Source organism: Helicoverpa zea, chromosome 12, assembly GCF_022581195.2.
Source record: "Helicoverpa zea isolate HzStark_Cry1AcR chromosome 12, ilHelZeax1.1, whole genome shotgun sequence".
Lineage (NCBI taxonomy): Eukaryota > Metazoa > Arthropoda > Insecta > Lepidoptera > Noctuidae > Helicoverpa > Helicoverpa zea.
Window position 1 is genome coordinate 7,168,403 of NC_061463.1, and position 16,510 is coordinate 7,184,912.

General features: G+C 37.7%; 3 protein-coding genes and 1 long non-coding RNA gene across 4 annotated transcripts; 2 read left to right on the forward strand and 2 right to left on the reverse strand.

Moving 5' to 3' along the window:
* Positions 1 to 3,206: 3,206 nt before the first annotated feature.
* On the reverse strand, positions 3,207 to 4,230 carry LOC124635083. Its single transcript, XR_006984959.1, has 2 exons — positions 3,777 to 4,230; positions 3,207 to 3,634 (listed from the first exon to the last, which is right to left on the reverse strand). It is a non-coding gene; the product is annotated as an uncharacterized LOC124635083 (long non-coding RNA).
* A 1,185-nt stretch (positions 4,231 to 5,415) lies between these two features.
* Positions 5,416 to 9,583, forward strand: LOC124635370 (E3 ubiquitin-protein ligase rnf146). Its single transcript, XM_047171247.1, has 6 exons — positions 5,416 to 5,738; positions 6,274 to 6,359; positions 6,787 to 6,943; positions 7,532 to 7,723; positions 9,144 to 9,330; positions 9,431 to 9,583. The coding sequence occupies exons 1-6, from the start codon at positions 5,702 to 5,704 to the stop codon at positions 9,486 to 9,488; spliced, it is 717 nt and encodes a 238-aa protein (XP_047027203.1). The 5' UTR covers positions 5,416 to 5,701; the 3' UTR covers positions 9,489 to 9,583.
* Positions 9,584 to 11,270: 1,687 nt separating this feature from the next.
* Positions 11,271 to 13,509, reverse strand: LOC124635289 (U3 small nucleolar RNA-associated protein 14-like). Its single transcript, XM_047171155.1, has 4 exons — positions 13,284 to 13,509; positions 12,053 to 12,292; positions 11,714 to 11,878; positions 11,271 to 11,562 (listed from the first exon to the last, which is right to left on the reverse strand). The coding sequence occupies exons 1-4, from the start codon at positions 13,398 to 13,400 to the stop codon at positions 11,425 to 11,427; spliced, it is 660 nt and encodes a 219-aa protein (XP_047027111.1). The 5' UTR covers positions 13,401 to 13,509; the 3' UTR covers positions 11,271 to 11,424.
* Positions 13,510 to 15,103: 1,594 nt separating this feature from the next.
* On the forward strand, positions 15,104 to 15,853 carry LOC124635319 (gamma-aminobutyric acid receptor-associated protein). Its single transcript, XM_047171191.1, has one exon. The coding sequence runs from the start codon at positions 15,240 to 15,242 to the stop codon at positions 15,591 to 15,593; it is 354 nt and encodes a 117-aa protein (XP_047027147.1). The 5' UTR covers positions 15,104 to 15,239; the 3' UTR covers positions 15,594 to 15,853.
* Positions 15,854 to 16,510: the final 657 nt, after the last annotated feature.

The window sequence follows — 16,510 nt, forward strand, 5'->3', positions numbered from 1 at the left end:
TAAGCGCGGCACCAAAATTTTTTTTAATTTGTTGATCTGTGTTATTGACCCTTGTTAGGTATGGGCGATATATACCTACTCGGGAAACTAAGGAACTCTAGACTGAGAGTGGCCCGACACGCTCTTGGCCGGTTTTTTTTCGTATGGGATTAAATTGCAGTTAGAGGGCGCCGTAGAAATTTCGCCCAGGGCGCTGGTAGACTTAAAACCGGCGCTGAAGGTAAGTTAATTGCAGAATAAAACAACACTTATTTTGTAGTTCTCCGTAGCCTGTAACAGAGCAACGGCGGATCCAGGGGGTAGGTCACAAGGTCATGACCCCCCCCTGGGCCAGGTTCAGGACCTAAGAGGACCAATAATTGAAATGGTTAAACACGAAGTTTTATGTTTTTGTTATAAGTATAAGATAATTTTTATTCCGAGTGAATAGGTATAGATACCTACATAGTTACAGGTAGAGTAGTTTTGCTGAAGAATTCGTGCTCGCAACGCTCGCTCTCTATTCTTTATTTACTCTTTATCCATACCCAAAAGGAGGAAACGGACCGTGTTACTAAGAATCCGCTGTCCGGGTTGTCTACATTACATGCTGTATCTCATGCAGGGCCGTCTTAACCTATGGTGCAGGGTGTGCGAATAACCCGAGCGCCTCGATATCAGGGGCGCCGCGGGACGCCCCACCACCAGGAAATTTCTAAGAAATTACACCAGTTCCACACTGTATCATGATACTGACTTCGCTTTGTTGGATTGATCATTTTGATTATTTTTAACTTTTAACATCCTCCAACTAAGTGAAAAAATTCTAGCTCGCTACGCTCGCGAGTAAATGAATATGTCTGTACTGTATTTCTGATTGTTTATTATTTTTATTGACGCACCGAATCAAAGAACACAAATGGCGCTCGCTCTAATCACGGTTCCTTTTTATTTGTACGTAATTCCCAGTCTGATTCTTCAAACAAATAATTTTAAAAAGTTCGCGCTCGCGGCTACTTGTTGCTTTACAGTTTACTTAATCAGGTGCTTTTATGTCATAGGCTCAAAAAAATTGGCGCTCGCTTCGCTCGCGCAATATAATATATACCTTGCCTCTATAACTTCGTAAGTCAAATATAGCAAAAAATAAAATATTAATGGAGTCCTCAAAAACAAAACAGTTTGCGCTTCCTCGCTGCTTGTTACTTTACAGCACTTTTTAAAACTTATGAACTTTTTGTGTCCCAAACTTAAAAAATTTGCTTCGCTTGGGTGATGATTGCACCTAGGCGCTACATGAGCTAGAGACGGCCCTGATCTCATGAACCCTTACTAATAGTAAGACAATTGAAGTTTTCACAGAAGTTTTCATGTTTTACTGTTGTACACAATACTTTTCAAACGTTTAGTCTTCAACCTGAAAAAATTCTCGCGCTTGCTATGATCGCACTTTCTTGTATTTGTGCTGTATATTTGTTATACAGCAAGAAAGCGTTTTCATCTACTTTTAGTACTCGAACTGAAAAAAAATTTTCGCGCTCGCTTCGCTCGCGCTTTTTTCAATTTCGCGTCTCTGTTTATGTCCAAGAAATCGCGTTCGCTCAGCTCGGACCATTTTCTACATAAAAACACTTTGTTAACCTTAGTCCTCGACCTGAACAAAAATTTTCGCGCTCGCTTCGCTCGCGCTTTTTTCTACATGAAATCACTTTTCTTATCATTCGTCAAAATTTCGAGCTCGCTACGATCGTGCTTATTGTATTTATAATACTATTTTTAATATTAAAAGAAGTATACGCTACAATATAATATTTTTTGTGACTTGACCACGACTGTGTGACCCCCCCCTGGCGCCGAAGCTGGATCCGCCCTTGTAACAGAGTATATCGAAACGTGTACGTACGTTAATTTTAGCAATATCACAGCATACGGCACTCACGAAGCTTTTAATCCACTAAAAGACTGATCACAGAGACAATACTTAATTATTGGTAACGATTAGGGTAGTGTTGATGTAAATAAAGAGTTTTCAATTTTCACTCCTAATCTATTAATGAGAGGGTTCAAGTTTGTGCGTTAAAACGATGAGGATGGTTAGCTACTGCTACTTTGTTTATAAGTAATATATTAGGAACCTACGCTATCATTGTGAATTATATTCAGATGTACAAATGTGTAATTTGCCCAAACACAACCTGAGTGTGCTGAGTGTCTTTTCAAAGTACGTCAGTGTCATACGATATTTTTTCTATGAGCGATACGTAATAAACATCTATTGATGCTGTAAAAAGTATGAAATTTAATGAAGCTAACAAAACGAGCTTAGGCACCACCTAGACTAGACAATCAATTAAACTGCGCAATGTAGGTACCTAAAACAATGAAATTATTGAACAATTGTTTTTGTCGCTAAAAATAAAAATGTGCAATACTTTTGACCGTCTATTATTCTTCAAAGTAATTTTTGATTACTCCGATAAACTCATTAAATGCAAGGTATGTATCAGAGTGTAAAACAATAGGTATACATAGGGTCCCGTTTTACCCTTTGGGTACAGAACCCTAAAAACCGGCCAAGTGCGAGTCGGACTAACGCATGAAGGGTTCTGTACGTTCCATTATTATAACATGTACAAACTAAAAAGCGTCAGAAGCGTCAACCAGCCGCCTAGATCTTTAAATAGGGTGTGCGCATTCGGACCCCACGACACGAGGGTTTCAACCCCAAACTGTTCGAAAATTTAGTTGCCGACAAGGCCACTATATTTCCGCCGCTAGAGGTACTCCGCAGCCGCAGCGGCAGCAACAACACAGCACGCAGAACTTGCAAGGTGGGATGGCGCAAGAATATTGACACAGGTTGTGTCCCATAATTGGGTAAAAGGCTTAGGAGATGATGATTTGAAAAAAAAATATATCTCAGCATTATATAAGAACATAAAAAAATTATTCAAGGTATATTATTCAAATCATGTAAAAAAAACACGTTACTTTGAATGAGATTCTCAGACTAAAAAAATGGTAATATGGTGAATTTTTCAACTATGTGAAAAAAATCACACACTATTAAAAACCTCCAAACCTTTTGATTTTTCATACTATAAATTGGTAACTCAATTGAGAGCCAAAAGGTCAAAATTTTGAATTTGTTATCAATTTAGGTAATTAAATGTATTCTAGATCTTTGGGGATCTGAGCAATTCTATACCTGTAATAAAACTTCAGAATTAGATACTAAAATTATTTAATTACTAAAATCAACTAAAACAAGATAATTAAAACACTTTTCTTTTGCTTATAGTTAAGAGTAAATGTTACCATGGTCGCACTGGACTCTGGCTAGCATGTGTTAAGATCCATGTATTTAACGGTTTAGGTTTCATTGCCATCTGTTTATGACGGGGAGACTTTGGACAGATTACATACAACCTTTCATCTCTAACAACAAAATAGCATGATTTACAGCGTCGTCTCAGGCGACCCTTTACTTTGAAACCACAAACTGGATTGATCATTGGGAGAGATGGCTGTAACAGTGGCTGCCGAATAACATGTTGAAATGTGCTGAATTTCGACAATAGCGGTACATGGCTGATTGGAAAACTCCTTATAGGTGTCAATATTTTCAAAACGGACATAAGTCTTTGCATTGTGCCTGAAAAAAAGAAATAATAACATATAACAAGGGCAAAAGACAACAATAGTTTATTTTTTTGTATATAAACACAAATTCATTGTGCCCCCAGGGATACCTGCTGACCAAGTCATTGAATTTCAAAGTTTAATAATTAACTTACCTGTTTTATTTCATAAATAACCCCAAAACTATCTTTTATGAAGATTTCGAAAAGTTAGGTTAGTGTTTTGACTTTGACTTACTTTACTGATGGATGATTTGACAGGTACACGGTTTCGAACATTGACATATAACTATAGTTTCGAATGACACAGACTTGACAGTTCAAATCTAGAATTTAGCTCGCGTAGAAACAAAATCATAGGGCGAGTTATCCTGAATACTAGAATAATAATTAACACACATGGGAGGTCTCGGCGTCCGCAAAATTACCAGTATTAGTTTACCGGCATTCATATCCTCAGTTCACGGCACTGAGAAATTAACCAGGAATATACTTACTCCAACACTGGCTGATTTCGAGGTGCCGTATTTAGCCGAGGCTATGGATGCATGGAAAATTACTTGCCCGAACGAAAATTTACCCAGCAACCCGTCTTCCCAAAGACAGTGGGATGAGCCGCTCTGCAGAGTAACCCGGAATAGTTTGATAGAAACGGCAATTACTCCTGCTGAGCGAGCGCGCCTACTGGCTGTGGGTAGATGGGAGTCGGGGCTTTGGCTTCAGGCACTACCGTCGTCAAACATTGGCACCATGTTTGACGATACAACTTTCCGCCTCGCTACTTGCTTACGTATAGGAGCACCGTGCTGCTCCCCTCATCGCTGCCACTGTGGTGAGGCTGTCACCAGCCTCGGACACCACGGCCTGTCGTGCAGCCGTAGTGCGGGCCGTATTGCCCGGCATGCAAACATCAATGACATTATACGTCGAGCTCTTGTTGCCGTCGGGGTACCAGCTGTATTAGAACCAAATCGCTTGGCACGCGACGACGGTAAGAGACCAAACGACAGTCGTTATTCCCTTGGAAGATGGGTAGGCCTTTAGTATGGGACGCAACCTGTGTCGATACTCTTGCGCCATCACACCTTCCAAGTTCTGCGTGCTGTGCTGCTGCTGCCGCTGCGGCTGCGGAGAACCTCAAGCGGCGGAAATATAGTGGCCTTGTCGGAAACTATATTTTCGAACCGTTTGGGGTTGAAACCCTCGGGTCGTGGGGTCCGAATGCCCACATTCTATTTAAAGATCTCTCTAGGCGGCTGGTTGACGCTTCTCGTGACCAGAAGGCTGGCTATTACCTCGGACAAAGAATCAGCATGGCGATCCAACGAGGTAATGCTGCCAGCCTCTTGGGCACGCTCCCAGTTGACAGCGATGGGGACGAATTTTTTGACGCTTTTTAGTCGTTTGTTTTACTAGGATAGTTTTTGATTTTTATTGTAAATATGTATTGTAAATATCTATGTAAATAAAAGATCCGTGGATTAAAATTAACACATTTATTTTATATATGTAGCGATGTACAACTATGAAAAAAATGTGCTTGTAAAACTGCCTCGCAGAAGTCCTTAACTTAGGACAAACCCCAATACTGGCGGTAACTCTTTGGGGAGTGACTCGAGAAAAATATCCTATTTTGCACCAACTATGGACACCCTATCGTCGTCATGAGTAGAAAGATTTTTTTTTAATTGGTCTTTGATGTTCCTGATCTCCATAGGCACTTCACTATCAGGTACTTCTAGCTTCTGTGACATTGTCTACTTCTTGTCAATGTCATTGTCAACATCAACTTTATTGAATAACATCAATCAAAAAAATACCATCCAACATTCATCAAACAAAAATCACAGCGAATCTCTTAAGTTTCTGACTTTATGTGTTCTCGACTTCTATTCGTTTGAGTATAGATTGCACAAGAAAAATATATTGCAGCAATTTGGAGAGAACTTGCTTTCGCCTATTGAACCTAAGTTTCAATATATAATAATATGGATTAAGAACGTCATAATTTAAAACCTAGCAGTAGTCAGCAGAACAAAACTTTAGTTTCCTCATTAAAATTGGAGACTAATTAAAGTAAGATGAACGAAAATGACCAGAAGGCTTGTTGTAAATCTGGTGAGTCCTATTTAAAGACTAGTAGTAAGTGTAACTATTGATTGTTAAGGCATATGAAAATGTTCCCAAACTTTTACTTTTTTTTCATAAGAAGGTCAGAAGCTTTTTTAGTTTCTGACCGTGTTACAACACCAAGAAGTATTTCCGCACTGGCTAGCAGAACATTAAAATGTTCTAGATATCAAAGAACATTGTAGATTGTTTTTCTGTAATAATAAATTAAAAAGGAAATTTTTGTTTGTTACTTTGTACCCAATTCAATAATGCTATGCGCTCTGATACACCATAAAATAACACCCAATACTTAATCTTAATCCTTCCTTTGGACACAGAAACTACAGAGCTGACTTGAAAAAATATTTTACTTTTAGGAAGCTAGGCTTTCTCCGATGCATAAAGGCTGCATTTTGACCAGATGTCTATGGGAAGAAGTTGAAACTGTAGGGATACAGCTAGTTTTTTTATCAATATTGGGTTTAGGCTGCTGGACCACACCTATGCTTATATTTTGTTTACAATTTGTTTTCTTTTACAGAGTTGGATTGTGCAGTGTGTTTACAAAAATGTAATCATCCAACACAATTACCTTGTGGACATGTTTTTTGTTTCCTCTGTGTAAAGGTAAACTTTGCTTGTACTAAATATTTCTAGAGCCTGTGTATACCAATTATTACATATTTATTCAGGCATCAAGGCTGGTATCAATATATTACAATGCTAAATTATATCTATAACATTTTTAAACATTGGTACTATAAATATGTATCTAACAAATATTCTTAAACTAATGCACACCAAAAACACGTACCTATGTGTATTTATGTAACAAATTCTGAATTGATATAAATCTTTTTTTTTTTACTGTAATTATTACCTTTGCTTTTTTTTGGCATTCCTTATTTCTTAATCATTTACATTTTAATAAATATTAAAAAAAAATGAAAATAAAGATTTGTGGATTTGGCATTGCATGCTTTGTAACAAAATAATTAAAGGTTATTTTAATTATTTTGTTCTTTCTCCACAAAGCTGGTACCATTTGTTTCAGGGTATTGCCTTTCAAAGCAAAAAGTGTGCAATGTGTCGAGCTGTAATTCCTCCCAATTATCTGGATAATCCAATATTACTGGGAACAGTCTCTGATGAAGAAGTTAATATTAATTCTTCTCAAGATGAACATCAGTGGTTCTATGAGGGTAGAAATGGTGGGTATTTTTATGACTGAAGTAAAAATATTAAAAATCTTGATTTAAGTTTTAAGTTACATTTAGAATTTTCGCTGTTAGATATCTGACAGTGAATGCACGTGCTGCTGCTGCTTTGTTCTAAAACGGTTTCATGTAATGACATTAAAACTAGCAGTGCAGTAGCCGACTTCATGCAGTTGCGGCATGCATGGCCGGCAGAAACATACCTTTAATGCCTACATGTATGTATAACTTAGCAAATTCATTGGCATTTTAATCTTCTACTTTTAAAGTACATAATCTAGTTGTGTATGCATGCATGCATAATAATGCAGACACTGTTTTCCTTTTGGTATAATACATCAGCGGATAATGGCTAATGCCTATTCAAATGGACTTCACTGTCTCTCTATCACCAAGCTGTATTTCCTTTGGCCCCATAACAACATTGAAAACTAAAATAAAAAAACAAGTATTTTAGGGGGCTCCCATACAACATGTATGTACAGTGTTTTGTGTTACTTTTATAGATAATGGTACAGAACCCTTCATGTATGAGTCTGATTCGCACTTAGCCGGCTTTTATAAATTTACCTATTTTTATAGGATGGTGGAAATATGACGAGCGAAGTAACCTTGAATTAGAAAGCGCTTTTAATGGAGGCGACCCTGACTGTACACTGCTTCTAGCTGGAACTTTATACATCATAGATTTTCAAAGCATGACACAAGTCAGACGAAGTGATCAAACAAGACGGCGTCGAGTGCGACGAGATACGCCACTGTTTCCTTCCAAAGGTATGTATGTACCTTATCTATGTGTGTATATATCTATAAAAGAAAGTCGTGATACTTACATATTTTATAACTCAAGAACGGCTGAACAGTTTAAGCTGAAAATTAAAGGGGAGATAGCTTAGACCCGGGAAAGGATATAGGATAATAATTTCGTCACCATCCGGCTACGGGAAACAGTCGTATCGCGATTTTGTCCGGCTGAGCATTCAACAGCTTCCTAGGCTGAACTGCGAGATGCCATGTAAAAAAAAAAAATAGTATCGGGACACGGGTGAAACCGCGGGTGGAAGCTAGTTCTATATATAAATTAATACGCACCTATTCACCTGTATATTAAAGCGAAATCACTCACGGATTAATCAATGAAACTTGAAAGGCAGCTTGGGTTCGTACGATGTAGACATCTGCTTCTTCTTATCGAGTGCGTGAGTTTAAAAGCAAGCCCTGGCGTCAGAGTTTTCTCAAATCTGCCTGCCGGCTTCTGGCGTGGAGTGGTAACAATGGCTACTACTTAGTAGCATTCGGGGATGCTTGCTTTACATACCCTCCCAGGCACGGGAATCCGCCAGACTTCGGGCTGCTTTGTAAAAGTTTGACTGGCGTTGAATAGCGTAGTGCGACTGCTGTGCACGAGGTCTCGGGTTCGATTCATGGAACGGCTGGAATCGCTTTGTGAGTTAATGACACTTTGGTCCACTCGAAGACCGGGACTTAGGCAGCGGATTACTTAATACTAATATGTCCTTGGTCACATTGAAATAGGTACAACATTAATGTAAGCAGGCAAAAAATACATGAACAAATGTACTTTTATGGAGACACTGGATACGACCCTATTGACAGTTACGTCCCCCGCACACCATCGTGGACCATGGGACTATCACTACAGAGCTTGCCAGCTTACTGAACCATGGGACCGATTAGAAGAAACCTTTCAGTGTATTAGATAGCTTATTACAGTTATTACAGGCTAATATTATTCAGGTGCCTCTTTTGACTGCCTCGTTGGTCTAGTGGTCGCAAGCACGGCTGCTGTGCTCGAGGTATCGGGTTCGATACCAGGGTCGGGCCGAAACCGCTTTGAGGAAGTGTCCGGAAGTTGGTGATTGATTCACCCGTGCATCGGAGAGCACGTAAATGTCGGTCCTGCGCCTGATCTCTCTCCGGTCGTGTCGGATTGCCGTCCCATCGGGTTATGAGAGTGAAGGAATAGGGAGTGCACCTGTGTCTGCGCGAATGCGCGTGCACTATAATATGTCCTGCGCAACTGGCTGATCTCCTTAAAGGAGAAGTTCAGCCACCGTGACCGAAATCGGCCGTAATCGCCAATTCAGGTGCGCGGAGTAGTTCTCACGGGACGTGGGTGACACCACTGCTGGAAGCTAAACTAATATTAATCATCGGAATTTTATTTTTTCAGGAATAGCAGGAATAAAGACTGATGAGACAAATGTAAGGCAAGTCAAAACTGAAGATGAAGAATCTGATGTTGTACATATTCCCACTGTGGAAGAAATTATAGAAATTAGTGATGATGAAATTAATACTTCCATTAACACACTGCCCATTCACCCTGAAGATGTAACTAACATAGTGGATAGAATAAGGTAAAAATTTCTATAATATTAATTTATGTTTGACATGTATGTATGACACCCGTTAATTTAATTAGACAAGAACTAATAAAATACTTTTTCCTTTTTTCAGCTCATTAAATCTCCAACAGCCAAATAGTTCCCGCGATATCACCGACGAAGATACCTGATTGTAAAGCATATTATTTACTTACATTATTTTGTCATTTCAATATGTCTATGTTTTATTATTGTATTTTAATACACTAAATAATATTTATTGTTATTGGAATGTTTTTTTATTAATGCGAATTCGGTCAATAATATTGCACTATGCTATTGATTGTCAGGGGGTCGCTTGATAGGCGCCACACGTTTAATTCCTTTTAAATGAGCGCTTCAAATGCATTAGGCCGATTTGGAAGTCTGGCCTTATGTATCTCATCGTCATAATTTTTAGGCTGTGACCAGCGTAAAAATGTCCACCACTGGCAAACGCGACCCCGGGAATTTACCCATACTAACAGCGCCTGTGCGTGCCTGTTGGTGAGCGCCAAGGCATTTAATATCCAACTTAATTCTGTGTGGGTGGTTATACCGCTACCAGTAGGTCGCAGCAAAGCATCGTCAGTTTTTCAGCGTGGTACACCACAGCCAGGTGAGATTGGCAATTGGGCAAGACAATGTGGGTTTGTACGAACGTGAGCACAAGATGCGTTGCGACACCGTACCGCAAAAATGTATCTCGACGGACACGAGCTGTGAACGAACACGAACGTGCATACCACAGATAACTATGTAATATACAGGGTTATTGGTAAATCACTAACAACCTTGCAGGACTGTATTACTAAAGTCATAAACTACAACTTTTGTTCTATGACTTTTTATAAAACATAATACATTTGCCAAAAACAAACCTACAAGATTTCATTGGTCTATCTAACACATTTCAACTCTATTTTGCTATAGTGATAGCACGCCCCTACCATTTCTTCACCAACAAAAGGCCCGATCGAGACCAGTCGAGCGATTAGTCGACCTTAGAGTGTGCGGACGAGTCGAGATTATCACACATTACAATAAATTCGTTTGGTGAAGGGTTTGCATTTTTAGAATGAATGCAAGATCTTTGTCTACCCTACGCCTACCGCACTATTCTCGTACCTAGTCATACTTTTGAATTGGTAACTCGCTACGCTACGATTTCCCGCCTTTTTACGAAAAGGTCAAATAAAAAAAACAAAATATCGTCTTCTTCACGTACTGTGTGCCTCGGTGGACGATCACTATCCCTGATGGCATGCCGGAATTGCCCGTAATCTCGTAACCGCTGTGTGGCGGCTAGCATTGTTACTCAGCTAGGTGTAGGGATGTTTGGGAATCGTATGGCGTTTTGGCGACAGGCTTCCGAAACATTGTCATCACCCTAGCCAGCGTTCGCACCATTTCCGTGTACTCGACATTTGAATATCGATACGCCATACTGTAAAGATAATTACGTTCGCACTACCGAATTTCCCTACAAGGACACGTATGATGCGACGCGGGCGCATAAAAACGACTGACGGCCGTTCGTAAATAGGTCAAACGTATAATACATTGTAGTCTTTGGTCAAACGCTCCTCCTCCCCCCCCCCCCCGTAAGACCCCCGCTCCTTGCTCCCCTCCGCTGTCTTTTGTACTACTGTTTACTGTGCTTCGCATAGACTTCGTAACTTTTAGAGCGTACACTTGAAATATTTTAATTTTTGTGTTAAAAATTTTGATGAACTAAAATCTGAGAATTATTAAAAGTCATAGAACAAAAGTTTTAGTTTATGATATTAGTAATATGGTCCTGAGAGGTTGTTAGTGTTTTACCTATAACCCTGTATACGAGTATGGTATTACTTACTAGTTTCTGCCCGCGACTTCATTCATACGTATTCAATTAGGATTTTAGGTAAATGTAAATTAAACTCACAGAAAACTATTGTAGAATTGAACATTTAATCCCCAGCTTATAAAATATTACACAAAGTAATCTGGAATGAAGTTGAATTACGCAAGTAATCAGGAATTAAGACATTATTAATTAATTTACTTTCACTTATCTAATTGAATTAAGTAAAAAATACCATGGATTTACTTGTCCCTTACTTTGATAAGATCATTTAGATCTAGTGCTACACATATTTCCTTGGAGTCAGTACGTGGATTCCGGTCCAGTATTTCAGTGATAGGGTAATAATTGTCCCTATTATCAACATTCCACCCAGAGTACTGTAAAAAAATTTTAATTATTAAAATATGGAGGTTTATTAAAAGTATTATGCATGCACTTTTGGTTTCTTTTTGCATTAATTCATTGTTAACGAATGTATGGCTATGACTATATAAGAAGATACATTCACACAAAAGAACTGATACTCACCACACATGTGCATTTGTGCAAAATTTTACCGTTGGATTCCATTGGAATAAATTTTTGCAAAAGGGCCTTTCCATCTATTTTCCACAAATTCAGTTCATCCAATCTAGAGGTTACAGTGTCCCCTGACCATTTGACATCAGATTTTAGCAATACAAAGTTCCCAGACTGTGAACAATAAGTAAATAAGATGTGAGCTGGAAGAAATCTTAGATAAGATAGTATAAAATTGTTGCTTTGTTCCCTGACAAACAAAGCTCAGACAGAATTTTTACAACTCAAATGAACCAAGACACATGTAACTTGTCTGCAAGAATAGTCAAAAAATTCAAAATCACTCACATGGAAATGCTTTGGTACATCTTTAGACTGACTTGAGTCAGACTTATTTCCGTCGGACCCATTTTTCTCATCATCAGAGCCCTCTTCTTCATCAAGTTCTCCTTCTTCATCTTCTGCTTCTTCGTCTTCCTCCCCTTCGCCTTCGCTTTCCTCGGACGAAGAATTTTTGCGTTTCTTTTTTGTATTGTTCATGGATGCCTTGGATGTCCGTTTACGAGTTCCACGTCCGGGTTGTTCATTCTGGTGAAAAACAATAGTAGTAGTTGTAGTAAACAAACATAATCATTTGCCTAGCTATTTCCTAACTATATTGGGGTTGGCTTCAAGTCTAGCTGGATATAGGTGTATTACAAGAAGCGACTGCGTATCTGAGCTCCTCCACACAGAAACCCATCCAGGCAACACGCCCTAAAAACTTTGCATTACACAAACATAATTCATCTCACACATAACTTTATGTGAGTAATGAGACCTTCATGTAAGTGCGGAGGTAATGAGATAAATACATGTTCAGGTTTTGATTTCATTTCATTAAATACAAAAATATATGACTATCAGAAATGATTTGATAGCAAATGAATATAGCTGGTAATGAAACGAATTTGACAATGGCAATTATTGTTTAGTTTATTCTTTTCTGATAAACAGGATTCCTCTGTGGCATTATGAGGCTATCAAAATAATCATTGAACTCATCTTCAAGAGTCTCAAACATCTCCATTTCAGTTATATGTAATCTACCTTATGATGCCAAAAAATCACATCTGACACTAATACCGATACTTAGTTATGTCCGTAAAACTTACAGGAAATGTTTTTACTTAAATATAGTAGTTTAAAATACAACACGAATGAGAGAAAGACAATGTTATTTATTTCAACTGTCAAACATACACACTTATGTGTCGGATACCTATGCCATTTGCAACATTGTCTGACCCATAACTTATCGTGGACTTAGGTGTCATATAGGGCTACTTGAAAGTCGTGAAATGCAACAATTGAATTTATCCTACGAACAAGTAACAAATAGTCAATTCGGAACTTGCGCAGAACTTATTTGGTACATAGTGATACAGACCGTCTAGCTAACATAACCTAACATTTGTCTGGATTTGTTTTCATTAGCTTTTATCAAAATCCATATAATACCAATAAAACAGTAGCTGATAGAGGGTCAATTATAAAGAAATATAAAGAATTTTAGAGCAGTCAGCATTAAAAAACCTACACTATCGGCGTCCGGTGTCCAATCTTCACCAGAATCTTGGAATTCTTCTGGTTCCGCTGCTGGTTCAGAACCATCAGAATCTTCATCATTCTTCTTTACTGATTTCCTTTTCCGCATGCTTGTTGCAATTATACAAATAGGAATTTATTACAGAAATTCAGACCCACGCCAATAAACGCCAAACTCCGAACATAAACCACAGATAACTTGAGATCTTTTTTCAAAGACGCTGTCGCTCATTCCAGGCGGCTGACGGCTTTAGTTCCACTTTAGGGAGTTTTGGCGCTACTGCAGCAAATAAGCCTTTTAATATCAGTGTGGTTGCACAGTGGCCTTGGTTATCGTTTTCTCAAATATAACTAATTTATATAATAATTAATTTATATAATATTATACCTCTTTAATCTAAGCTATTTACAAGGAGTTTATACCCAAACAAGGCTGACAACTAACAGCCTAAAAACGAGCTAAGTGGAGTAGGTTGTTTGTATACCGGCTGTCCCTTTTTAATAGGGTGTCTATAAGATTATTAAACTCTCAATTACGGTTTGAGACCCGTAGCACATCACTGGCTACGCGATCGCAGTGCCAGAACTCCCTAGATGGAACTAAAACCACAAATTCGACTATCACATCTGTAGTTTTCAAAACATAGCAAGATGTCTGTGTTTTCGTATCGTAGTTTCGTAGAGGCTTGATTAGGAGGCGCTAGTAGGTAGTCAACTAGTCAGAGTCAGTGTTGCAAATAAATATGGAAAAGCTGGTTCTAGCCGAAGCCGCAAGGTCGTGGCCCAGCTAAGGCAGTCCCTCAACCGCACAATATAATTGCGCAATGTTATAGTTCGGCCATTCAGAGAATGCGTTCCTGACACGTCGCGATTGAACTGACGACGTAACTACATTCATTGATTATTGATATAATAATGTTGTTTTAATGCTCCTCAATTGTTAAAACGGTAAACAACCAGCAAAAATATTTTTATCGTAACTGCAACGCCATTGCAAAGTTACGTCGTCAGTTCAATCGCGACGTGTCAGGAACGCATTCTCTGAATGGCCGAACTATAAGATATTTGCAAAAAAATATGCCCAGAGTCGATTAAAATATTTTATGCACAGTGAAGTAGATGTCACAACAAGTTTCGCATAAAACTGTTACCGCACTGGCCAGCAGCATCAAACAATAAGCGCAAAAAGTGCATTGAATATCTGGTTAAAATTCATTATATTCGAAATTGTATACAGCGCTTTCACACTGATGGATATCCGCTCAGCGCCGATGGATTCCTTAGATCTCATGTCATGTCACGTAGCTCTTTTAATACTACTGTGATATTCAATTAGTTTTAAGTTGAATATATGTATATAAGTTTATTTTATTTTTTTCAATTAATGTAAATATTTTGAGAATATATAAACATCTTCTTTATTAGTTGATTTTTTAGTTTCTTTTAATTACTTTACCGAAAGCTATTATATAATATTAGGGTTTATTTAGTACACAGTTTGCCTGTTCTACCTTACCATAATTTTTATATGTTTTCTACATATACAGTTACTTAAAAAAAAAGTTTTTATCTTTGTTCTGAATAATAGTTATCAAACACATAGGTAAAAAAAATCCTGAAAGGTAACAGTGAATTTTTGCCATAAATCTTAAAATAGCTCTCATATAGAGACCCTGACTATGATAGTGACGATTGTGGACTGAAGGTGCGAATTAAATAATTCGTAACCAGATTTGTGTCACAAGTATGTTACGGCTTTAGGAATATAAGTTGCCAACTTAAAAAAGAGAGAAATGCTTTGTATTCTTTGTATAATGCTTGTCATATCAGCTGATTGCGTCATTGCTTCATAGTCATATAACGCAAAAACAAAAAACAAGTCGCAGTAGATATCAGATCCGACTTTTGGTGATAGTTTTGAAAATTGTGGAGTGCGCAACACCTCAACATGAAATTCCAATATAAAGAAGAACATTCTTTTGAGAAGAGAAAGACCGAAGGCGAAAAAATTCGCAGGAAGTATCCTGATCGTGTTCCGGTAATTGTCGAGAAAGCCCCGAAGGCTAGACTCGGAGACCTCGACAAAAAGAAATACTTGGTGCCATCCGATTTAACAGTTGGACAATTCTATTTCCTGATCAGAAAACGCATACATCTACGACCTGAAGATGCTTTGTTCTTTTTTGTCAACAATGTTATTCCTCCAACATCGGCTACAATGGGGTCCCTCTACCAGGAACATCATGATGAAGATTTCTTCCTCTATATAGCATTTTCTGATGAGAATGTATATGGATATTAATTTTATATTACGATATTTTCATTATTTTAATTATACTGTGTTGATTTATCTGACCATATGGTGAAACTTAATTTTAAGGTTTAGCTTAATAATGATGTATTATGTTATAATGGTGATTAATATAATTATTAGCACTTTCACATTGTGTTATGATAATATTACAAACCACTTTATGGAGAAAATATTGCAATGTTTCTAATTCTTTGTTTGGTTTAGGCATGTAATTATTCCTGTATCAAAACAATAAACATAAATAAATATAACGTGTTTTCTTGTCAGATGCGCCATCACAAGGTTATTTAGCAAATTATTATGTAAATCAACTTGTCACATTATTATACCTACACGCACCTGGGTTTTGTTTAGTTGGATGTTTGATTTCTTTGTTCTCATTAAATTTACAGATAAAGGTAAATATCAAGTTATCTTACAAGTGACTTGAAAATACTGAATCGCCAACAGTTCTAAGCAAATATTTACACGAAAAAAGTGTGGAATAGATAGGTACCTACACAGTAGATTTTGTAGTTCCAGAGTGGTGTGCAAACATAGATTTTTTGTGGAGTGGAATGTCATCATGAAATTGATACGTAGCATTTTTCAAAATTCATCCTTTCTTTTCTGCTCGTCTGTTCCTATATAATAGTAGGTACATTGGAAAACAAGATAGCTATGTTATTGATTTCATTGCATTCTGATTGGAAAACCTTTACTTAGATATCTATCTATCTAACAACGTCATTATTTTAGTATTATTATTTTAATATCTAGGTATATATAACCATAACAGCATATATTTACATGTTTGTAGTGGGTATAAATGATGCTTCGCACAGGCCATTATGCAGGTAGGAACCTATTATAAACAACGTACCTAATAATTAAATATTACTTACCTAGTGATTTCTAATTTAGTC